Genomic DNA, 24907 nt, shown 5'->3' with positions numbered 1-24907 from the left:
TTGCAGTTTGTGCCCCCCAATCACCTCGCCCGCCCCTGCATCCATACGCTTAAGCGCTCGAACCTCGGCACTTCGGGTGCCAGCCCCTGCACATGTAGCAACGCACACCCCAGACGATCCTCCATCTCCCTGTCCCACCACCTAGCATACTATGCGTGCTTATCAATGCACGCTCACTCATTGCCGACGCACCCGACATCCTTGATCTCATTGTGGCCAACAACCATATGTTAGCCATTACCGAAACCCGGCACCATGACGCTGCTGGCCCGGCCCCCTCCATTCCACCCAACTACGCCATTCACTGCAATGACTGAAATGAACAAAAAGATGGCAGGGTCACACTTCTATACAAAGATACATACCCTAGTCATCCGCGTAAGAGCCTCCACCCAACTCCCGAACTGTAAGTCTCTCTCAGTCAAGCTCTCAATGACCGCCACCTCCACAATCGGCCACCTCCACAATCGCTCTGCATATTCTCATACGCCCACCTTGCAGCTCCCACATTTGAACATGACCTCACGCAACTCCTCCTGTGCAATCTCAAACCAAACTCCAAAGCCATTGCTCTAGGGGAATTAAATCTTAGCCACGTTGACCCCCTAGACAGACACCATATCCTTCACCACCGCTGCCCTCAACTTCTCACAGAAAACTACTTGAGCCGACATACGCTCTAGGACGTACACTTAACTGGACACTAGGCCATATTTGCAACACCCCCTGCACCTGGTCTGATCACCACCCCTCCAACCAGCCCCTCCCACAACCCATCCACCCCACTCTGTCATCGCCCGCTGCACTCACAATCTCACAGCGACCTTCTCTGGCCACTGCTCAGAAACCTCCCTCCACCCAACATACAAGACGTTGACTGCTTAGTCAATCGTTACAACAATCGTTACAAATCCCTCAAAAAAAGAAAACTATCCAAAAGCTCAACTCCTGGTTCAACCCAGAGTTACATACCTTGAATGCCGAAAAGCACTAACGAATGGACCTGGTGCCTATGCCTGACAGCATCTAACAAGTCTTGCCTCACAGCACTCTCCAGATCATGCAAAAGAGCAATCCAAGTGGCCAAAGTGGCGGCCTTCAATACTCGGATTGCCAACGCCAAATCTAACTCCTGTGAACTGTTTTCTATCCTACGGGAACTAGAATCCCCTGACTCAACTCCATCCACAGTCACCAAGAATGTCACCTAGTGCTCTCCTGGACAAAACTGTCTTGCTACAGAGCAAAATGCTAATTCAACTAACCACCATCAGCATAGCCTCTACCATCCGACCCTGCCCCTGTAGCCCATTCCTCTATTCAATTTCCACCCAGTCTCTGTGCAAGGGGTCACCAACATCCAAAAGGGCCTTACAGTCTGTACTGCAGCAAATCACTGACATCATTAATGCCTGCTCCGTCCCTGTCGCACTTAAGAATCCTATATCTCACCCGTCCTCAAGAAACCTTCTCTCAACCCATCCATCCCCACCAACTACCAGCCCATCACCACCAACTACCAGCCCCATCACCACAGTTCCCTTCCTACTAAAAATCATAGACCGGGCTGCCGATATCCAGATTCAGCAACACCTTGAGCATCATCATGTCCTTGTCCCACGTGAATCAGGCTTCCGCCCTGGCCACGAAACAGTCAGTGCTTCCGTACTTCAAGAACCAGCATGATGACGTCAAAGACTCAGGAAATCTCTCCCTCCTAATGCTTTTGGACCTGTATGGAGCCTTCAAGTTGGTCGACCACTCCATCCGTTGCCACCATCTGCCCACCACTACCTCTTTCTCCAGATCCCACTCAGTGGGTCGCATCCTTCCTGGCCAATAGTCTTCGCTGACATTCACTCCTCCACCCAGACATCTATTACCTGTGGAGTGCCCCAAGGATCCTGCATTTACCCTACCCTCTATAATCTCCATACCAAACCCCCTTTCGACCTACTTGACTCTCTCAACATCAAGTACACAAACTATGTCAACAACATCCAGATCCTCCTCCCCTCACTAGAGATCACCACCTGGACTCCCAACAAAATCAACTCCATCCATGAAACCAAGCAAGCCTGGCTGGCTGCCCAATGCCTCTGCCTAAACCACGAGAAAACAGAACTCCTTGTATGTAACCCTGCCAAACTCAGTACAGCCTATCAGCTATTCACCCTTGAAAACCACCCCACATCTCTAAGGCTGTCGAAGGCTGTCAAGATGCTCTGCTTCCATCTAGTTGCTACTCTCACCTTATCTCGCCATGTTAAAGCCATCGCCACTTCTGTCACTTACACAACCAAGTTAATCAATGCAAGTCGACCCTTCTTATCCATGAACAATTGCCTCAACATTGCCAGAGCCATCATCAACTCTAAGGTAGATTATTGTAACGCCCTCCTTGCAAGCACATCAGAGCAAAATCTAAAGTTGTAACCCATCCAAAATAACGCACTGAGAGCTGCCCTCAGCCTAAATAAACATGACCATATCTCTATAGCAAAAAGAGAAGCACACTGGCTCCCAGTCAGAGAACGGATCAAATAAAAAAATTCTCACCATTACTCAATGTTGTCTCGACAACACTGTCCAAGGCTACCTAGCCCAGAGACTCACCAGACCAGCCGCCTCCAGTCCCCCACGTACTGCCTATGCCAACCATCCAAGCACTTCCAGGTTCAAGTATGCCAAAACCGGTGGTTCCAGCTTCCCAGTATCCGCTGCCATGCTCTGGAACTCCCACTCCCCCCTGCCTTGAGGTCCTAGTTTTCCTACACCCTGTTCCAAAAAAGACTGAAAACCCACCTGTTCCAATAGCAACCGCACTGCCTGCTGTTGTTCTAACTGCCCAAACAAGCGCTTCGACACCCACAGGTTAAGTGCACTCTACAAATGTAGAAATAAATGAGGGTTGAGAGAGCCCGACGGCAAGAGAGGAATGCAGAGTGAGCTGTCCTTTAAATGAACAGGGTAACTTAAATAGCTAGCTTTGCTACACAAGTGTCAATTTAATTAGCAAACCTTCAGAATTGCACAGCAAATTGCTATGCAACATTGCTTATTTTATGCCTTGAAGCTAGGGTATCAGTTTTCCTAGATTCCCTATTTGAAGGCAGGTTAGAAGTGGATGAGGCAGGTCTAGAGTTTACCGTATTGGCTTGTAACACTAGGCCTTCAGGCGTGGGGTGGCAAGACAGAAAAGATAAACCCCCCCCTTCCTGTAATCTCTGCATCCACAGCTAGAATGGTGCAAGGTCTCGGCAATAATGTCGAAATGGGGTCTGAGATGGTTGCATTAAAAGGCAATGCCCTCTCGGTTTGCAGACCCTTATCAAGAATGTCTGTGAGGTCATAGGCTGACAGGGGCTTTGCTGAAGCGCCCAGAGCCAAGGGCTGAACCACCCTCTCAACAGTCCTTCAGCGCTTCGCATTAGGGTGACCCTAAGGAGTAGCTTGATGGATGTCAAGATCAGGAGACATATCCAACCTACCTGCATCATGTATCCCTTCAGCCAGGGCAATCAAATCTGGCTGGTCGGTAAAATAGTTGACCCCTCTAGACACTCCGCCCATAAGCTCTAGGCCAAAAAGGCACCTGGTCTGCTGCCTCATCAAGAGTTCACTGCATTACCTCAATGAACGTCGAACATTATAAAGGAACAATAGACTGTCAGCACCAACAGCGTCATTCCCACCAGGCCCAACCACACTTGTAACTGTTGGTCTCATGGCGCTATGGCCGGCTTCCCAGTAGTCGTGGTCAAGCACGAGGGTGTAGGACCAGACTTTGCTACCTTGCCGCCGGATCCTCCCAACGCTACTGGTGCTGTGGGAGCCTGCAGCGTCAAGACCAGGGTCGTACCTGTTGCTGCCGTCTAATATTTGGAGCATTTGCTCCTTGAATGCCTTCCCACTCCTCCTCCAATGCACCAGGATTCAGGCAGACCTTACTGCATTCCAGTGATGAATGCCAGTCGTGCTTGCGTTTATGGCATCTCTTTCTTATGGGAGGATGAGGACGATGAACGGCTTCGGTAGTGTGCACGTTTTTTTTGCTTTTTATGTTTTCTGTTCTCCATTTCGGGCGTGGGTTCCTCTGTCACTTGTCCCGATGACCTGACGGTCAGACGACCTAGAGACTTTGATGGGGGCCGACCGAGCACTAATTTAGCTTAACGCTCCCTCAGCAATTTGGGATTCATCTGTTGGCATGAGCTGCACTCCTCGACATCTTACCCGAGACACCATAGCGCAGATGTCATGCGGGTTGGTGATCAACATCTTTGAGTTACATTCTTGACAACGCTTTCCCCCGAACGCCTTAGGAGCAGACATGTATTGACGGAAGTCGATGGAATTTAGACAGTTTGTCAAATTGAAATGTTTCGCTCACAAGAACTTTCTGAATAGCAACGTACTGAGCACATGCAAAAAAAGAGTTACAGTGGTGTAGTGATGTAGTATATATTGCAGCGACATGTCCGGAACAGAGTGGCACGTTTGAGTCAAGAGGATCGACGATCGAGTAACACTACGCCTCCCTTGCAAAAAAGCTTGAGCAGCTGACGCTGGAATCTGCAATCCATTGATTTGTTATTTACAGAGTGTGGTTCTATTGTTTCACTTCATGTGTTAAGCCACTGCACAAGTTGCACTGGTTGCAATATCTATATAGGAAGAGCAAAGCCATTCACACAGCCCATGACAAGAGTGCTAATAAAAGGGGCTCTCTACTTGTAAAGTAGTCCAGGACCACATGTGGCTGTTGACTCTTACCTTCGGGCACAGATTCAGCCCATCGGGGATCTGATGCAGGGTAGTCATCCACCAAATCCAAACTTATTTGGGCAACGGCCTTATCCAGTTCCAAATCAGTGTCCACATCTACTTCAGCAGGAAAAAGCTCATCCACCATGTTTTGTGCGGTTAATACATCTTTCCTACAAAACAAATGTTAGTCAGCTAAACAAGTACTCGTACAATAAACAAAAATAATAACTATTGCCTATTTCTACAACAATCAAGGGCATAAATACAGATACATAATATATTACAATTCACTGTGTTGAGTACCTACTGGATACCCATACCTGAAAGTAAAAACTTCTTATTCATAATGTAATCTCTTCAAAGACACAATCAAAATGAAATCGGACTCTTAGCCAACCTCCATAAAAACATTGTTGAGCAAGTTAATTATGTATCCATTCCTAAGCCGAGGGGCCTTTTCTCTTCAGAAGAAACAGCACATTTCTTACATCTATGTTCATCTTCAAGTACAAAATATATGAGAGAATAACACCAACAATACAAAAAAACTTGTCTATGTGAATATACATTTAACCAATACTCAATCCCAACCATCCCCCACTCCATCATAAAAAACATTAACTTTTTCTTCAGATTTCATTGAAAGCTCCACTTAGAAATCTCCACCCCTAACCAACGCACTTGCTCACTTGTCTAAAACCCTGGTGCCCATTAAATTTTGTACTTTGGAATATGTTGCCACAGACGATTGTCACTCAGCCTCTTCATTAGTGCGACTCATTTTACATATGGGTAAATTTTTGCATAACAAACACTTTGCACGCTCTTAAGAACCACCCATCTTTTTTTTTATTAAGTATGGTCTCCATGTGGTTACCAAGCATGGTACAGCTGTTATAACAGAATATGCATCATATGAGGCGATGTAGAGGAGCCCTCATACTCATTTGGAAAACCGAAAATAAGTGGATGAGGAGACTTAATACCCTGAAATTATTTTATATGAGAGAATTTCACTCCAAAACATCTGTACCCAACCTCATCACCACCACATATGCCAGTATATGTCATCCTCTGAACTGCATCTTCACAACTGTTGATGGACTTCAGGGAACATTTCTGAAAACCAGGAGAGAGTAATGCCACCAATTCAATAATTTTATTCCGTTTCATTTATATTGCAAAGCGATGTAGGATGTAAAAACTTGCTAGAAATCAAAGACCATTCCATGTGTGAAAAACTTTTGTAAATATTTTTCCCATTGCATTCGTATACGGAGTGGTTCTCCAGAATCAACCTGTCGGTTCTCTATAGATATAGGAGATCAACTGTTGCATCCTTGATGTGATAGGATATGATATATTTTATTTGTATCGCGCTCATACACAGGTGTTTCAGAGCGCAACTAGGCAAGGGAGGGGAACGGGAGAAACACCACAACAAAACAGCGATCTTACTAGGCCCAGTGACATTGAGAACGTGCAAGTGCATGGGAAAAGCGAAAAAGTGCATGAAGGGGGAGAGTGTAAAGTAAGGAGCAGAGGTGAGCAGATACATCATAATAAATCAAATAAATGGAAAACGGAGGCAATAAACAGTCGTAGTGCAGCCAGCAAGTGGCAAGTGCTGTGTTTAAGGCAGCAGACTTGGTAAGTCTGATAAGTGCAGAAAAATAAGGAACAAAGGGGGGGCGTCTGTATGGGTACAGATACAATCCCCAGTGCAAAGGGTTGTCAGGAGGCAGTGCAGAAAGGTGAGTAGGTACCTGAGCCCAAGGGACAGAGGGTGGCCAGGTGCACAGTGCCAAGAGAGAGATCAGCAGGGGAGAGGGGGAGCAAAGGCAGAAGCAATGAGGAAGGTCTTGAGGTGCTTCCGGAACCGGAGATGGTTCTCCTCAAGTTTTAGAATGTCAGGGAGGCTGTTCCAGAGGGAGGCCCCATCCGAAGAAAGAGATCTACCCCCAGCTCGTTTCTTTGAAAAACGATTGACCCAGAGGGAGTTGGAGGTAGAGGAGCGAAGAGCTCGAGAGGGGAGGAATTTGCAGAGGGATAGCTGAAGGTATTTAGGACCAAGGCCCCCGAAAGCCTTGCGGACAATGCAAAGGGTTTTGAATGTAATCCTTGCATCCACTGGGAGCCAATGGAGAGATTTCAGGGCTGGAGAGATACGATCCATGGGCTCGAGGCCAAGGACTAGTCTCGCAGTCCTGTTCTGGATAAGTTGCAGAGGGGGTAGAGTAGAGGCAGGTAGACTTAGAAAGAGGCTGTTACAATAGTACAACCTAGAGAGAACCAGAGTTTAGGAGGCAGTGAACTTCTGAGTGAAGGAGAGGAAAGGAAGAGTACCTCTGAGGAGGTGAAGTAGGAAGTTGGACTTTTTAGAGACCTCGGAGATATGGGCCGAGAAGGAAAGTGTGGAGTCAAAGATGACCCAGAGGTTCTTAGCCTCGCAGGTAGGGGTAGGAGGAGGGCCCAGGGAGGCCGGCCAGAGTGAGGGGAAAAGGATGGAGATGGTGTGCCGATGAGGAGGAGCTCAGTCTTGCTGGCATTCAGACAAAGATCATTGGCGGCACACCACTCTTGAATGGCAGTTAGACAGTCCGAGATGAGAGAGGTAGAGGAAGTGGCCGAGGGGAGCCGGAAAATGAGTTGAGTGTCATCAGCGTGGTGTCCAGTCATAATTTCGAAAGACAAAAAAGTCGAAAAAAAATGTCGAATTATTTAGAGGGTTTTTTTGGGCTCTAGTTTATATAAAAAAAAATAGGTAAAAAAAGGGGTGGTTGGGGGGGGGCCCATTTCGAAAAAAAAGGTAAAAAAAAATATTCGACTTTTTTTCGACTTTTTGTATTCGAAATTATGTCTATAAACCCATCAGCGTAGCACTGGAAATTATAGCAGAAAACCGAAATGCATTGGGCGAAAGTTGCCTGGTATTGGTTGAAGAGCCAGGGTGAGAGGTTAGACCCATGGGCAACCCCACAGGTAGAGAGGAAGATGGAGGAGAGGAAGGACCCCAGTTGTACCTGGGAGGGTCGATCAGGGAGGAAAGGGATAAGCCAGGCCAGAGCCTGATCAGCGATACCCACGTTATCATGCAGACGGTTGAGCTGGATGGTGTGGTTGACCATGTCGAAGGCAGAAGGGAGATCAAGAGGGATGATGACAGAGGGAATGTTAGAGTCCAGGCTGGAGAGAAGATCTTCATGCATGTTCAGGAGAGCAGTTTCCGAGCTTCTGGCCACTCTGAAGCCAGACTGGTGGTCATGGAGGCAGCCAAAAGAATCTGAATGAAGGTTAAACTGAGAGATGGCCAGCTTTTCCAGGAGTTTGCCCAGGAAGGGGGTAATGGAAATTGGATGATAGTTAGCCGGGCAGGAAGGATCAGCTGTGGGTGTCTTGAGAAGAGGATGCACAAGGGAGTGCTTCAGAGGAGAGGGGAAGTATCCTGAGGCAAAGGAGTGGTTGCAAAAATCGGCAAGGGCCTGGAGCGAGGGTGTCAATGTGGTCCTTGATGGTTTTAGAAGAGCAGGGATGAAACCGTTTTGACGAGGCTTTCATAGATCGGACTTGTCTACGACCTCGTCGGGGGAGAAAATAGGAAAGGAAGAGGACTATGGGGGGTAGTTAAAGGGGGGACTGCAAGCACAGACCGAGGGAATAGGAGAAGCAGGGGAAGAGAGGGTGGACAGGATGTCCTGGGTTTTTGAGATAAAGTGCGAGGCAAGGGCATTGCAGAGAGCATCGGATGCAATGGGGGTAGAGACTGCTAGGGTTGGCAAGCTCCTTGCAGATTTAAAGAGTTCGGCCGAGTTGCTAGATGCTGCAGAGACACGGGCTTGAATGTGGGCTCTCTTCTTAGTGCAGACAGAGTCGGTATTGCCTTTGGAGCAGGCAGCAGGCCAGATTGTCAGAAGATGAGCAAGAAGCCTTCCATTTCCTCTCAGCAGCCCTACACTTACGTTTAAGTGTAGCTAGGTCCGAGTCATACCAGGAATTGAACTTGACATTGGACTTCAAGCGGATCCTCATGACAGGGGCAAGAGCATCAGAGATAGAAGCATAGAGAAGGGACAGGGTTGTGTCCGGATGCGAGTCAGCCAGAGGAGGAGGGGGGGAGAGAAGGTGGCAGCGAAAGCCTCAGCTGACACACGCTTCATAGGTCGGATGTCCGAGAAAGTAAGTGGCAGTGTTGGGGTGGGGTTGGCTTGGGGGCAAGAGAGAGAGACATGGGAGGAGAGAAGGCAGTGGTCACTCCAGGAGAGAGGAGTGGTCAGAGGGATTGAGAGGGGGAGGCCAGGGGAGATCAAGACATCAAGTGTGTGTCCTGCAGAGTGTGTCGGGCCACAGGGGAGGATATATATGATATGATATATTTTATTTGTATCACGCTCGTTGGTAGGCAGAATCCTGTGCAGTTCCATTGGGGAACACTGCAACAAGATTAAAACTACAGGAGTAAGCAGTAAACCCAATTGGTAGCTGTCTGCACCACCCAGATTTACCTGGTCGCTGTGACTGAACAGTCAGACTCCTCTCAAGATGAGTAGGGCAGTATACAGAGCATACACAATAGGGCTAAAAACACAGTAGAGCAAGCAAACACTGACCAGAGCTTTGTATCAAAAGAATATAATTATTTAACACACACTTTAAGGAATATTAAATAAATAAACCGGCGGTATCTTTAACATTGCACCAAAAAGTGGTGCGTTTAAAACCAATGGGAAAATCCCATAGGAAATATTCCGGTGGACTCCTTTGCGTGGTAAACACTGCCACCAGCCAGAAACTCGACAAGGGGGGCCTGGACAGTGCCCCCTTGGAAACAGACCCAGGGGCAATCTAATTAACCCCTTCCAGTACTTCCACAATATGATGGTTTGTACTGGTTCAGTTCACAATTTTGGACTAGTAAAGCCAATGGTGACTTTACATGCCCTGGGAGACAGTAGTCAGTCCCAGGGTATGGAGTCTATGTTTGGGGGGCACTATAACACCCCAGTATTACTGGGCTCTGAGGGTGTTGTGCAACACAAACCAAAAACAGATAATACCCTATGGAGTAAAAGATCCCATAGCCCATAAGCACATACAAAGTCAAAGACATACCTCAAATCATGCCTAAGAGTGGGAGGAAAAGAGTCTCACTCTTAGCAGGAGAAAAAAACAAACCCCAAAAATTCAGCAAAGCTGCTGGGGACTCACTAGGTTTGGGAAATTAGCCTTCTAAGAGAATTCTCCCTAACACTCGTACACAAATGTTTCAGATAGAGAGGGAATCACAGAGGTTGCGAAAGAACAGAGATGAGGAACAGGGAGAATCAAGGTGGATGTTGAGGTCACCAAGGAGGAGGAGTTGAGTGGTTGAGGCCAGGAGGGAGGAGGCGAGGTCAGCCCACACAGAGAGAAAAGAGGTAATTTGCCCGGGGGGCTGGTAGAGAGTAGCAACAGTAAGAGAGTGGCTAGGAGAGATTGAGAGCCTGCAGACAAGGCATTCAAAACGGGAGTAAATCTGAGAGGGAATGATAGTGGCAGGAATCCATTCAGGAAAGATCAGGGCTACGCCCCCTCCAGGTCAAGTGGATCTGGGTGCGGAGAGGATCTTGTGGCCATCAGGGAGGAAGAGTGTCAAAGCTCATGACAGAGCTGGCCGTGAACCATGCCTCCGTAAGTCCGAGGACATCAAGGTCCAGTTCTTCAAGGAGGTGGCAGATGTCAGAGGAGTTTTTGACAGCAGAGCGAGAGTTGAGAGTGGCAAGATGAAGAAGGTTGCCAGAATTAAAGACCTTCCGGGGAGGGGTACAAATCAGAGGTACGCCCTGCGGAGTTGTGGAGGAAGCCTGAAGAGTGGCAGAGGAGGAGGAGAAAGTGGGCAAGGTAGCCAAGGAGTGAGAGGAGGGGACAGCTGGAGATGAGGAAGTTGATGAGGCGAGGCAAACGCATATCAAAGAGGAGGAGATTGGCCTGGGGACTTTGGACCATGACAGTGCTATTTAGGTAGACATTAAGGATGACTCTGGAGGAGTCGAAAGAAGCCATGAGGACATCCCAGCGGGTGCCACCATTAATGGGAGAGGAAGAGATGGGACAAAGCACAGAGATCATAGGGGGGGTTCATAGATCCGGCGAAGGAATAACAAAGAGGAGGTCGGTGAGGGTCCGTCTGGAAGAGGCAATGGTATAGGCATCAGCGATAGGGAGACCAAGATATCCTTTTTAAATTTCTTTTTTCCAGACTTAGTGAGAAGGGACGGTTAGTTGATAGAGAAGCAGTTGGAATAGATGGGAGAAACAGAAAGCGCCATGAGTGGAAAAGAGGAGGCAGAGGGAGGGGTAAGCAAGTAAAGCAGTATTGAACAGTCACTGTGCTAGGAGGTTACAATCAATGGCCAAAGTTAGATGCACAAAATACACCCAATTTAGACTTTCAAGTTAAATGGGAGACCAGTAATTAAGGAATATACAGGGGTAGTTAGATGGGAGAGGTGAGTATAAAGCTTCAAATTAGTGCATAACAAGGAGAGTTGAGAATACCCTCCGAGAAGGAAGTACAGGTAAATCAAGGAAGGAACTAACCCAAACAGAAAATGGTAAGAGAGTCATGGCAGTCCAATAGCCCTGGGGTAGCAGCCTCAGTGAGTGTTTTGGCTGTTGCAGAAATCTCATGATTGCAGCATGTAAAGCAGACAGGGAAGCTGAGTGATAACATAAGAGTCGTTCAGAGGGAGTTAAGTCCCTGCATAGCAAATCTCTGCATCTAGAAGAGGTCAGAACACTTAAGTAATAAAAAACTGAAAGCACACCTATGTTCAAATCTGCCTTTTACTGTTCAAGTAATTTGTACACCCCTTTCCCTCACAATTGCCCTGCTGCTGATAGGCCTGCTTTGTACCAAGTTTGAAAACATATAGGCTCAAGTATAAAATCATGTCATGGAGGGACCTTAACACAGCTTAACGGGGATGGACCGGGGTATAGTCTAAGGGTATCTTTCCTTGATCGCCACAATTCCCAAAGAACTGGCAGCACTGGATGCCGGCAAAATCTGCTAGAAATATCCTTCATGGGGACCCATAGCCAGGCAGTTACTGGACAGAGAATTCTAGATTCTCTTTTATATGATCGACTAATACCCTTAGTTGGGCAGCCTTATAATAGCACCTATCTAGGGAATACTATCCCCCCTGCCTTCTCTTTAGGGAGCAACAGGATTCTTCCGCCACTTGTAGATTTTATTCCTGCCAAATGAATGTTTTGAACTTTCTGCTGAGAACCCAGCAGGAATTCCTATGGGACTAAAAAAGCAACACAAATCTAGGACGTACATTCATTGTAATCACTGTTAGTTATTGTATCCAAGACAGGAGGGCGTGACCAGCAGTCCTATTGGCTGACACTGCTTTCCAGAGAGGCAGGGTATTTAACTCATAATTCCCCCAACACACTACGTACCTAAATCCCCAAATACCAAAGAATGTTTACTTGTAGCTTAAGAAAATAGAAAATAGGTAAGTAAACTGGTGTAACATCCTGTCATTGTTAGAACAGACTGGCATTGCAAATGATTTTTCTAAATGGAACAAATACATAGAGCCTCCCATATTTCTGGATTTCCTGTAGTAGTGCTGGAATCCATCCTGTAGGCTCAACCAGGTGCACTAGAATATTGCCTGCAAACACCCAATTCAAATAGTTTCTCCACTACCAAAAAACCCTTCATGTCTTGATTCTTCTTGAAGAATCAATCAGTAGAACCATGACCAAGGCATCCATGTCTCATGTCCCTGGCTTATTTAAATTTATCAGAGTGCAACCCATTAGCTACTGCCCTAGCTGTCAGGGCAGATTAAAAGGCTCCTATCCAGGCCCTGCATGTTGCTCCAAAATCCAGATCTATCAAAACTACATTCAGAACCCTGCAGTCGACCCAGACAAACGCCTTCTCAGCAGGTCAGCCGACCCTTCCCCAACCCTTGATATAGTCAAATATTGTGGCTACCTACTACCTTGGATGAACCCATCTTGGTCATTTTGAGTTAGTCTTGGGAGAACTACATGTAGCCTAGACTCTAGAATCCTTGTAAAATGTTTAGAATCATAGTTCAGGGGGATATATACCTGTAAGAGATTCAGCTTCTAAAGGCCTTCCCCTTTTTTGCGTATTACCTAAATGAAAGCCTTGAGAAATGTTAACTGAATTCCCGCCTCTTGCGCAATTCGATTATAGAACCTAACCAAGATGCAAATCTCTTAAAGAATGCAAACTTATAGCCAGCACATGCTGGAGCTCTCCCCCTGCAGGTGACATATGGCACTGTGCACATTATTCAGAGTTGAAGAATCCAGCCTTTCAAACACTTTCAGTTGAAATCATGGCAAGACTAATGAATGCTAGTACACTTTAAACACAGATCCGTCCCATCTTCCTGCACATACAGATCCCCATAAAACTCTTCAAAACACTGCACAATCCACTAAGGATCTCTCAGTTCTCTTCCCTCAACATCACATCTTCCCAACACGCAGTCAGGCTCTGCGCCTTCAATTAGTTGGCTAACATGAAGTCTGCCTTATCTCCCTTTTCTTAGTAAATTTGCATCCAAATGGGTTTCTAAAAAACGTAATCTAGCAGCAACGATTTAAGCTGCTGCCTCTTCTGCTTTAGCTCTAACAATAAATTTGGTCTGTTCGAAATCGCTATATCCAGATATACAATTTCCTTACTCATTTTTGCTCCCACAGAGGCCCGCTCTTTCTCTCCTCGTGCCCTCTGAAATCAAAATATCCCTGAAAGTGGCTTTTTCTGCATCCAAGACCACACACAGAGCTCTTCCTTGTGTCAATTTTGTTTTTTTAAAGTGAGTGATCTCCTCTCTCATTTTAGCTCTAGCCTTTCATTGCACTACCAACAGCCCATTCCTCTCTGTAAGAGTTGCAAATCTAACATTACAAGCATATTTCTGTCCGAGCAGCCTATCAAATTAACAATGGAGACCAACACCAAATGTATCTTCCCAATTTGCTGTGGAACATAGCGTATTCTAGTGTATGTTGATGAGAGGGTTTGGGGGAGAAGGGAGATTAGGAGAGTGTAGTTTCCTCTAAACATCTACTCAGACTTACATCTTTAAGGTTAGTGCAAACTCCTCCTTTCTCGAACCACAGTTTGTGTCTCCAATCCAGTTATGGATCCACAATCCTGTTTAAGTCCCCTAACAGGATAGTTCCATCGGTCAAATCGCACTTCAGGCAAAATTGCTGACAGATGTAATTTTGACCTCTGTTGGGAACCTAAATAGTTCCCAATGTTACTCTCCTTGCACCTCCATCTTTCCCTTATAATCAGCAACCATCCCCGCCCACCCCTGAAAGTTTTGATTTTCTTAGATTTCCATATGAAAGTAATATAAAAAAAATACAAGTGCTGTTTTTTTCGCTGTGTTCCAGACACTAACCAAGTTTGTCTTATTCCCCTTACAACAATCCCAAACTCCTCACGTTTCCTACAACCGGTTTCCTGACCAAACAATACATCAAGCAAAAAAGGCTTTCCTAAACTCACTTGACAGCAAAAACACATTCCGTGGGGAGTTTAAGCTTTTCACATTAAGAGTGGCAAACCTAAAACCTTTGTTTAACACATTCTAAGATGTATTGAAATTCTATTTTGCACTTGATTCGGCACCAATGCATTTTTGACAGTTTTTCCAATGTATCCGTATATCAAGAAAAAACAAAAAGACCACTTTCTCTTACCCCAATTCTCCCCCTGCCCCACCTGACGTACCAACAAACATTGATTAATCCGTCAGACGTCCCTATCAGAGGAAACCGCAAAGGATGAGGAGACCAGACATCCTGGGAACATAAGGACCAATGCAATCCCTTATCGATCCCCAACGCTCCTAATTAATTCTTGCGTTTAAATAATCATATCTTGTAAATCGTTGCCTAGCGAATCATTGACATCAAAAACAAACCACATAAAACTCTCCCTCAGGAATTCCACACAGTTCAGCTATAGGTAACCTATAGAATATCCCATCTAGGAGAGGGGTAGTTGAGTCCCCAGAACCCATGGGTCCCAAAGCTATTTCTCCTTACTCCATTCTATTCCTTTGCACTGGCCAGTTTTGGAGCAAGATTATCCTCTTCCCAGATGTTCACTTGCCATCCTTCTCCAGCAAATCCTTCAAAATCTTCTGGATCTCTGCGATATTGATAATGTGCAGTTGGTCTTCCCTCCTGACATGAATTGGGGTAAATAACAGGAGTGCAAATCTAGCACAACAAAAACACCTTATATGAACAGCAGCGACTGTACAAAACACCCAGTAAACGCTTATAACTGCACGTAGGAGGTAATTGTTCACTGTAAGCAATGAAGGGCAGGAACAGTAAAGTAAGACCCGCAACGTGCTTAGAAAGTGCATAGAAGACTCACTGCAAGCTAAAAGAGGACTAGAACCTCATGGTATAAGTGGGCTTTGAAACAATCATGTTAATCGGTGCCCTTGGTGAGGCACAAACTCGCGGCCTTCTGTTTATAATAAAACGTAGATTCTTTTTGTTTAAAAAACTAAATGCGCAAAATAACACAAATTGCCCCAAGGCAACTTATGGTATGATCTTGTTCCGGGGAGTAAACACTTTCCCAGAGACTAAGATGTGATTAGTGTATAAGGAGGGGCTATTTGGCATTCGCTCCCATAACTCTTTGAAGTTCTGGCTTGAAATTTGACACTTAAGGCAAAATCAAATTTGAGCGTTCAAGCCAAACAAAAAGGGGTGTGTGTGTGTGTAAAATCAGCCTGTATTTGAATTATGTCCATGAGCACAATATTTATCTTAAATGGGTCATAAATGTAGCTATTGTTAGAGAAGGCTAAGAATCACAGATAATTAAATATATTTATTAAACCATTTCTGTTTATCTAAATATCTACTTGCAAGAGCATTCTGTTATCCATTAAAGCATTCATCAGTGCTTTGATATTAACCATTCACTACCAAATTCACAACATCTTACTCATTTCAACATTTGTTCTGGATCACACAAAACAAAAGTATTTCAATTGTATTACGCTTGGAATTTACTTCAAATTCTTAGCTAATCGATTTGCTTGTTTAGCATTCAACTTATCCAGATGGTTGTTTCATTCAACTCATTATGTAGACAAAAATGGTTCCAACCAATATCAGGTTAAAACATTCTATGCTGACTCTCAAAATGCTTCCAATATGGGCTGGCCCACATCCAGACTAAGCGCTTTAGTTTTTGTAGACAAAACATGACTTTAAAAAACAAATTGTCACTTGTCTCATTACAACCGAGCTGTTCCCTGTTCTAAGCAGCTGGTTAAAAAAGTAAATATTTTTTAACGGTAACCTATGTAGTTCTCAGAGTTAAAGGAAAGGCAAAACAAGACACCATAATCAACATCTCTTCAAATGAAAGGTCTAAAAATGCTGTTCATTCTTAAATGTACATTTCTTCCTTTTGGCTGAAAAGACAGATCACTGTTCAGGACCTGGATGACTTTCCATCTCTTGCCCACTCAGTTCTACTGGGTCAGTCTGGCAAGCGCCTTCACAAACCACTATGCATAACCTGTTGTCTTATGCTGTGCCTGCGATCTCTTCTGCCAATCGTATACAATTTTGTGTCTCCAATTCTAAGTTCTGCCTCTCATTTTTATAACATTTCTCTTCGGTCCATGGCAACTATTTATGACTTGACTGGCTACGTCAGATTTTGTAACATTTCCCAATCTTGCTATGAAATACAATCTTTAGGAGCTGTTTAAGTACTTTTAAAATATAGTTGTTTTATCAATTGCCCGTTTTGACAAATTTATTAATTCATTATACTGTAGCACAGGCACTTTACTATTCCTTCGCGGAACACTAATTTGAAATTAATGCTTATTTGCCCATTTATGTATTAACTGGTTTTATCGTTAAGCTTTATGGCTTTGTTGCGAAATAAAGTATTTTGATTGTATTTAATACAACTGAGACACAGTGTCCGCCTTGTTTGGATAGCAGCCAATCTTGACGCTTCAGTTGTGTATAGTTTGTCTGGCTCCCAGACCAGAATGGGCATTGGTCAGTAAGTGTTTGTTCTCTATAGGTTTTCTTGTACGCACTCCGATTCACCTTGTCCAGTATAACTCATAAAAACTCTGGCTTTGTTGGTGGGACAGAAGAAGGGCACGGACACTAAGGACATTTTACCAAGTGTTTTTTATTAAAGAAAAGCTTAAGGCCCATCTTTCCCAATCACTATGGGGTGTTCCCTGCCTATTTTACTAAGGTGCTCATCAGTCGTAATAGTCCAAATAAATCTGTCCGTTGTCCAAATCTAACCTAGCTGACTCGCACTCTAATAACCAACGAAGGGCAGGAGAATGACTGCCTTCTCCTGAATGCCGTGTCTTGGCCCAGATGTTTTCTTGATTTTTAATGTTTTAGTAGATCATACATAAATAGTCTCTTGTAACTTTGTTGAATTCATTTCTGTAACTCCTTCAGCGGATGGTCCGTTTCTCCTTCTCCTCATGTGTTTTCTTGGTCTTAATAAGATTCTTCCCTCCGTCTAATAGTACTCAATGTTCACTTGTATATTATCCTTCTCTCTTGATTGGCGATTGATTCTCAAATACTCATTCACCTCTTCCCAAAGTGTTTTTCTTTATACGATTTATTTTTGTGACTCCACTGGGTCTTGGTTCCCAAATGTCAATCTGATATCTCCTACGTTTTTGCATTTCCCTCCAATCCCGTTGACAGTCTTGACTTAACTTCTTCTCACTCACACACTCTTCTCTCATGGTTACTTGGACGAATTTCTCTCCATTTATAACAACTCCCTCTCAGTGTACCGGTAGACCCCAGTTCTCATCACATTGTGCACTGTGGGGGTAACGTCTCTGGTACCTATAGGGGTTTTCTTTCTTCCTCGGCTTCTTGGCTGCTGCACAGTTCACTCTCAGTGGCGTCTGCTTCATACACTGTCAGCTCCGGTGCAGCTTTGGTTCTGTTTGGGAGTTGCTTTCTCCCAATGGCTGTGTCTGCGTCGTTGCACAAACTGGCTACCTACCGCTGTTGTAGCGTTCTCACGCCATCATTTAGCACTCTACTCTAGGGAACTTGGACTTCTCTTCTCGCACGCTGGACTCTCTGCATCTCTCGCCCTGTCGTCTCAGAGCCTTTTCAAATAACACTGGCTCCACACCAGCTCTGCCTCCTTCAACCGTATTATGCACAGTGGGCTTCCCCTGTGTCTCTCGGCTCTCTGATCACTCCCTCGCTGGTGAGCTGTGTCTTTTCAACCTCCTTGGCACAGTCCTTTGCAAGTTCTAATTTAAAGGGAGAACTTCAATTTCATCTTGACAATTATATTGGTTCATTTTATCCTCGTTTTAACCATGGAACTTATAATGTTCTGGTGGTTCAAAAGTCCATATAAGCCATCACGTGGAGGTACAGGAGTCCTTGTCCCCAAAGGGGGAGTCCCTCCCGTTGTGGCCCCACTTTCCTCAACCCCTAGGGAGGGTGTTGCGGAGCAGGCTCACCTCCGTAGTCAAGATACCTTCGGGTGAAAGGGCGCTTTATAAACTTCTGTGACCTAACATAATCTGCATTATACAACCGCAGATATGCAAAACAACGGAAAAAAAATGAGGATCCTAGATTGGAACCCTCCCGTCCCTTGCACACTTATCTACCGTCATAAGACGGTTATTGGAACGGGAGGGTTCCAACGGGAGGGTCTGTCAGGGACGGGAGGTTTCCAATCTAGGATCCTCTTTTTTCCGTTGTTTTGCATATTTGTGGTTCTGTGCCAGGACCATTTTTCCTCCCCCGTACCTTAAAACTCTCATATTGATAAAGATATTCTCTGAATTTAGAATCTAACATTAGGAGGGCACCAAAAACTCTTCTTATACAACCGGAGAGTCACCTGGTTAGGGAAGCCTTGGACATCTCATGCATCACAGGTCCAAAAATGATGAAAAGTCTGGAAGTCTTTTGAAAGTCCTTGGTGCGTGCAACGTAGAACTTCAAAGCACGTGCAGCCCTTTCAACAGGTGAAAAAGGGTTTGCAAAGAAAACTGGCAGGGCCAAAGGCTTGTTCATATGAAAGGAGCTTTGGCATAAAGGATGAGCTTGTAGAACCGTTTAAGCGGAGTGGAATGACATATATGGAGGTTTACTTGAGAGAGCCTGTACTTCCCCAACCGGCTAGGCAGAGGTGAAAGCCCCCAGGAAGGCAGTCTTCCAAGAAAGAAACTTCAAGAAAGCCCAGTGTATAGGTTCAAACGGAGCACCCCCACATCAGTTTTGACAGCACCACATTCAGCTGCCACACAGGGGCAGGAGCCTTTCCTGGGGGGGGAACGTTCTGAAGAGGCGCTTGAGGAACTCCCCAACAAGCCTGTGCGACCACAGGGAGCACGGGTATACCAGGATATGGCAATCTAGAGTACCTTGATCGATGTAAGGGCATGTAAGGGCAAGGTCAGACTTGGCTAGCTAGAGCAAGTAAGGAGGTTGTATACGAATTGTTCGTTTTACAACTGTTCGAATTACAATTGACCTTTTCACAATTGACCGAATTGTGAAGGTAAATTGTAACATATATGTGGGGGGAAACCCCCCACAAACCCCCACTCAATGCCAAACCCTCCAAAACCCATATATATATATCATTCGAACAATGATAAACAATTTGGGTAATACCAGTAAGGAAGAAGCTATGGAGCCATGCGCAGCAGGGAAATCTTCTGTGAACTGGCACCACACCGTAAAGCGCTTCCACTTGTGTTTGTATCAGGCAAGTGTAGATGGAGCCCTGGCCCTGGCTAGGATGCTCATGCATTCCAAAGGCAGCGAGTAGTGTCCAAACTCTAGGGCCGCCCGGCTCAGAGATGCTGGGTCATGGTTCAGGTTTGGCCCTCCTTCCCTGCAGAGTCTGGAAGAGGAGGCAGTTTGATGGCTGGAGCCACCGACAGATGGAAGAGTTCTGGGTACCAGATCTGCCTGGACAACGCCAGCAAAATGGAGGATCAAGTTGCAGTGACATCGTCCGAGTGTGTTCATAACTCGTAGCAACAGAGGAATCAGCAGGAATGGCTATAGGAAGAGGACCTCACAGGGGAACAAGAAGGCATCCACCAGACTCCTGGCTTGAGGATAATGTGAGAAAACAGAGGGTCTCACCCCAACTAGTCCCTCGGGATCTCTCGCGCAGGTGGCCAGGGCACAGACATCACCTTTGGATCTAGACCCTTGGGGTGGACCGGTGCGGGAGGACCACTTGGGTGAGGAGTCTTCGGGGAGTGGGGTGAGACAGCCGATGGTGAGACGCGGTATTTCCCCATTTTTTGTTCATCTGCACATCCTATTTAATAGGAAGTCTCAACTCCCACCCCCCTTTTTTCACAAACAATGGGACGAGGAAGAGGATGACTGAGCAACCAGACTAACTCTCACATCGTACTGGACATTTCCCAATAAATGGGTCAGGCAAATTCAGGCACTTTACACCAAGTGCATACACCTGATACCAGTTAGCTCTCCTCACACGAATAAAAGTCAACACCTAAAGACGCAATCTGAGCAAGGTGGACCACAAGCACGAGCAGAACTTCCGGGACGAGTGTTAGGGAGAATTCTCATTCTATGGCTAATTTCCCTTACCTATAGAGTCCCCCAGCAGCTTTGCTGGATTTGAAGGGTTTGTTTCTTTTTACCTGCTAAGAGTGAGACTCTTTTTCCCACTCTTAGGCATTTTTGCTACGTGTGTTCTAGGCTATTTTTGTGTTTAACGTCTATGGGGTTTTTCTCACCTCCATAGGAACCATCTTTACTCACATGTGTTACACAGCACCCTCCGTGCAGTGACACAGGGGTCTCGTAGCGACTCCCAAACATAGACTCCATACCCTGGGACTGACTACTGTCTCCCAGGGAATGTAAAGTCCCAATTGACTTTACTAGTCAAATCCTATGAACTAAACCAGTAGAACCCATCTTACTATGGAGGTACTGGAAAGGGTTAATAGTTTTTCCCTTATGTTCATTTTTGAGAGGGTACTGTACAGTTCCTCTCTCAAAAGTTTCTGGCTGGTGGCAGTGGTTACTACCGTAAATATTCGGCTGCAAATATTTTCCTATGGGATTTTCCCATTGTTCGAGGCTACCACATTTTCTGACGGCCACTAACATACTGCCGGTGCATTTTAATATTAACTTTACTCCGGTAGGTTTTATTTGCCAAAACTTTAATATAACTTCTTTCTCGTGTCTTTCTCTAAACTCCTAACCCAGATCGGGGATCCTTTGTTCGTCCGTTTGGCAGGCTTCTGCACAGAAGCCCACCTTTCGGCGCCACGGAGTCTGGGGTGGGTCCATTGGGTGGGAGGGGGAGTAGGACCCCTGGACAGGGTTGCCTCAGCAACGCATGTCGCACTCTATCCTGATAGGCTGGAGGGTCTCCCACCAAGATGACCACTCCACTGTGTGAGTGACAGCTAGGCTGTATGAATGGGGATTTTTTTTTCATAAAAGCAGGGTCCTGAGGACTGTAAGACCAAGACGTCGCCACTGGAACCAAGAAGCCAAAGAGTTCTGCAACGACTGAACCACCGGTGAAGCCCTGCTGCAGCGTCTCACCACTTTTCTCCACACGACGAGAGAAGATCTTAAGAGCCTTCTTCCCTTGAGCTGGTGGGGCCAACCAGTTTGCCAATCGCCTTCCCGGACCTGCCTTGGTTGAATCACCAGTACCCTGTACTCGGAGGCCGGATAGCCAGGCACCAGTCACCCGGACCGCGATTTAAAGGAGCGTACCTTTTATTCGTCGGGCAGCACCGCGGCTGGTTTCATCCCTGGGTAGTGCAGTAACTCGAACCTTCCTCCACGATGAGAGCCTCTCTTCCCCTGCTGGATCAAACGAACTGCAGGAACTACCAGGAACAACCGCCAACGCAGGAGCCACTTCTTCATTTAAAGGTACATTGTTCCGCCAGGCCGCCCTTTCTTCGCGGTAGCCCTAAAGGTGTTTTAAATCCTTTACCTACCTGTTGGGTTGGCCGCCCCTATCTCTTAACATTGTCTTTTCAACTTCTGCATCCACCTTTTCAAATTCGTTAACCAAAGACTTGACTGCAGCTACAAGAACAATTTGCTCCTGGGCCCGTGCACTGTACCACTGACTGGCACAGGCCTACTGACTCTGGATACAATTGTTAGATCTGCCTTCTTTAGAATGATTCTCACTGAGAACTGTGTGGTGCACCTATTTCTTTCAACTACCCTTTCCTTCCCATTTTTAAACCTTGTGAAATGCCATTTTGCTCAGTTTTCATTTAAGTACTGCTTATACTGATGCACTGCCTTGCTTAAACTGGTTCACAAACTGATGGGAAGTGTTGCTGGGGTGTGTAAGATACTATTTCTAAATAACTTGTGCTTTCCCTCCCTTGTGAGGAATTGTTAGAGGATTCCTTGTGTGTAGTTGTCACTGTGCCGTTTTGCTCAGTTTTCACTCTGGTTCACTTGGTCTACAATTTAACTTGGGAGTGTGTATATTTTTCCTTTGACTTAATTTAGCTTGCTTGATAACTGTGATACATGTGTTTTATTAGAAGTGTATAAAATCAATATATAACTACTTTTTAATACAAAGCTTTGGTCAGTGTTTCCTTGTGCCATAGTACTGAAGGCCTATTGTGTAAACCCTGAATACTGCTCATCTCCCTCTTGAGATAGGTCTAACTGCTCAGCCACAGCTACCAACTAAATCTTTGTGGTACAGACTGACACCAAAGGGGATTTATTGCTCTCACCTGTAGTCGTAATCTTCTGTAGTGCTCCCTAAGGGAACTGCACAGGATTCTGCCTAACAACGAGGGCACACCTACTGGAGAGCAACGGGACGAGAGCAGCGGGCCAAAAATACCAAGGGTTCCCAATTGGAGGTTGTTGCCTGTGACAGACCGCGAAAGAGACGTGGAGAAGGCCAGATCCCATGAGTGAAGATTGGAACAAGTTACTTACCTGTAACTGTTGTTCTCCAGCATGGGTCTGGCATGGATTCACATGCTCATGAATATTCCCCGTCGTCAGGCTGGGAATCCTCGGTAAAGAAAAAAATCAGTTTCAGTTTCGTTTCTGAACTGTCTTTCTACTAGTAACCAATCACTGGTCTCTGGCTCATACTGCCCCCAGCCAATGACTGCCCTCTACCTAAGCCCCTCCTCTGGCAGCCATCTTCAGAATTGGTCGCACGTAAAGTGGCAGTAGGACCAAGAGAAGAGCCGCAGAGGGGAAGGCGGGAGGGTTCGCACGTGAATCCATGCCAGACCCATTCTGGAGAACAGTTAAAGGTAAGTAACTTGTTCCTTCTCCAGCATGGGGTCTGGCATGGATTCAGATGCTCATGAATATAAGAATACATAGCAGTACACACATGCACAACCACAGGAGGTGGCAAAGGCTCAATATTAAGCATCTCTTACCTCCTCACCAGGCTCACCTTAAGCGAACAGGTTGCGCAGCACTCCCTGGCCGACTCTGGACTCCTCCCTGGAATCCCGGTAGACGCAGTAAAATCTCGTGAAGGTGTGCGTCGACCTCCACGTAGCAGCCCTGCAGATGTCGAGCAGGGGCACACCAGACAGGAATGCCGTGTTAGCAGCGATCGCTCTGGTTGAATGGGCTCTCGGACGGCCGGGCAACGGTCGGTTTGCCAACCGGTGACAGTGCATGATGCAGCCGATCTGGAATGGAAGCCTTCGAGAGGGCCTTCCCTTGGTTCACAGGTCCAAAGTTCACAAACAGCTGTGATGTCATCCGAAAACTCTTTGTGCGGTCCACTTAGAACTTCAGCGCTCTAGCCACATCCACCAAGTGCAAAGTCTTCGCAGTCGGCAACGAAGGTGACAGGAAGAAAACCGGTAACACCAAAGGATCGTTGAGGTGGAAGTCGGATGGCACCTTGGGCATGAAGGAGGAGTGCGTCCTCATCACCACCCTTGTCTCGTGGAATGTCAGGTATGGGGGTTTACAGGAGAGGGCCTGGATCTCTCCTACTCGTCGTGCGGAGGTGATGGCCACAAGAAACACTGTCTTCCACGACAGGAACTTCAACGGTGCCGAATGCAGAGGCTCGAATAGCGGCCCCATGAGCCTGGACAGCACTACGTTGAGCTCCCACGCCGGGCCAGAGCCTTCACCGGTGGGAATGACCGGAACAGTCCCTTCATAAACTCCTTCACCGGGCAATGGGACCACAGCGATGATCGCCCCGGAGTCCTTGTGTAGCGGGAAATCGCCGCTAGATGGATCTTGATGGAGGAGTGCGCCAGCCCCGCCTTGGCCAGCGACAGTAGGTACGGCAGCACTTGAGGGGCTGTAATCCGCAGAGGGTTAAGCTTCTGTGCACGGCAACAGACAGAGAACCTCTTCCATTTGTGTCCATAGCACTTGAGGGTCGAGGACGCCCTGGCCTTTGCAAGCACCACCTTGCAGGCCGCTGGGATATCGTACCCTCCAAACTCTACGGATCGTGGTGGAGGATGTCGCCTGCTTCTCTGACGAGAAGATACGCATCCGTCTGCAGTTTGACTGGGGGCGGGGGGGGGGGGGGGGACGCCGACATGTCCAGAAGGTCCGGGAACCAGATCTGCCTCGGCCACGCCGGTTCAATGAGGATCATCCTGCACTGTGACTGCTTGAGTTGGTTGATGAGTCACAGTAGCAACGGCGGGAATGTATACAGGAACAGGCCGTCCCAGGGGAATGAGAAGGCATCGCCCATGCTCCCCGGTTGGGGAAACCTGCTGGCGAACCTCTGGCACTTGGCGTTCGTTGCCGTCGCGAACAGGTCGATCTGGGGATTGCCCCATCGTCGGAAGAGGAGATCCACCTGATCCTGTCGCAGTTCCCAATCGTGGCACGAGCGCAGCTCCCTGCTGAGTGCATCGGCAATGGTGTTCTTTATTCCTGCCAGGTGGAAAGGTATCAGAAACATCCCTTGGACGACGAACCAATGCCACAGATCCTGGGCCTCCTTGGATAGGGCTGGAGATCTGGTGCCTCCCTGCTTCTGGATGTAGAACATTGTGGT

At 46.5% G+C, this 24907-nt stretch overlaps 1 protein-coding gene across 2 annotated transcripts in view; it reads right to left on the bottom strand.

The window, feature by feature from the left end:
* The window catches only part of NUP133 (nucleoporin 133), a 1444728-nt gene that overhangs the window by 992404 nt on the left and 427417 nt on the right, over positions 1-24907 (bottom strand). For both annotated transcript variants that reach the window (XM_069606929.1, XM_069606930.1), the window contains one exon: positions 4777-4940. In XM_069606929.1, the coding sequence (XP_069463030.1) occupies positions 4777-4940 (164 nt within the window). The remainder of the gene's footprint in view (positions 1-4776; positions 4941-24907) is intronic.

The sequence above is a fragment of the Ambystoma mexicanum genome, chromosome 4p (genome assembly GCF_040938575.1).
Source record: "Ambystoma mexicanum isolate Mex_15411 chromosome 4p, UKY_AmexF1_1, whole genome shotgun sequence".
Classification (NCBI taxonomy): Eukaryota; Metazoa; Chordata; class Amphibia; order Caudata; family Ambystomatidae; genus Ambystoma; species Ambystoma mexicanum.
Note: the sequence above shows the minus strand (reverse complement) of the source record. Positions and strands in the feature narration are given on the sequence as shown.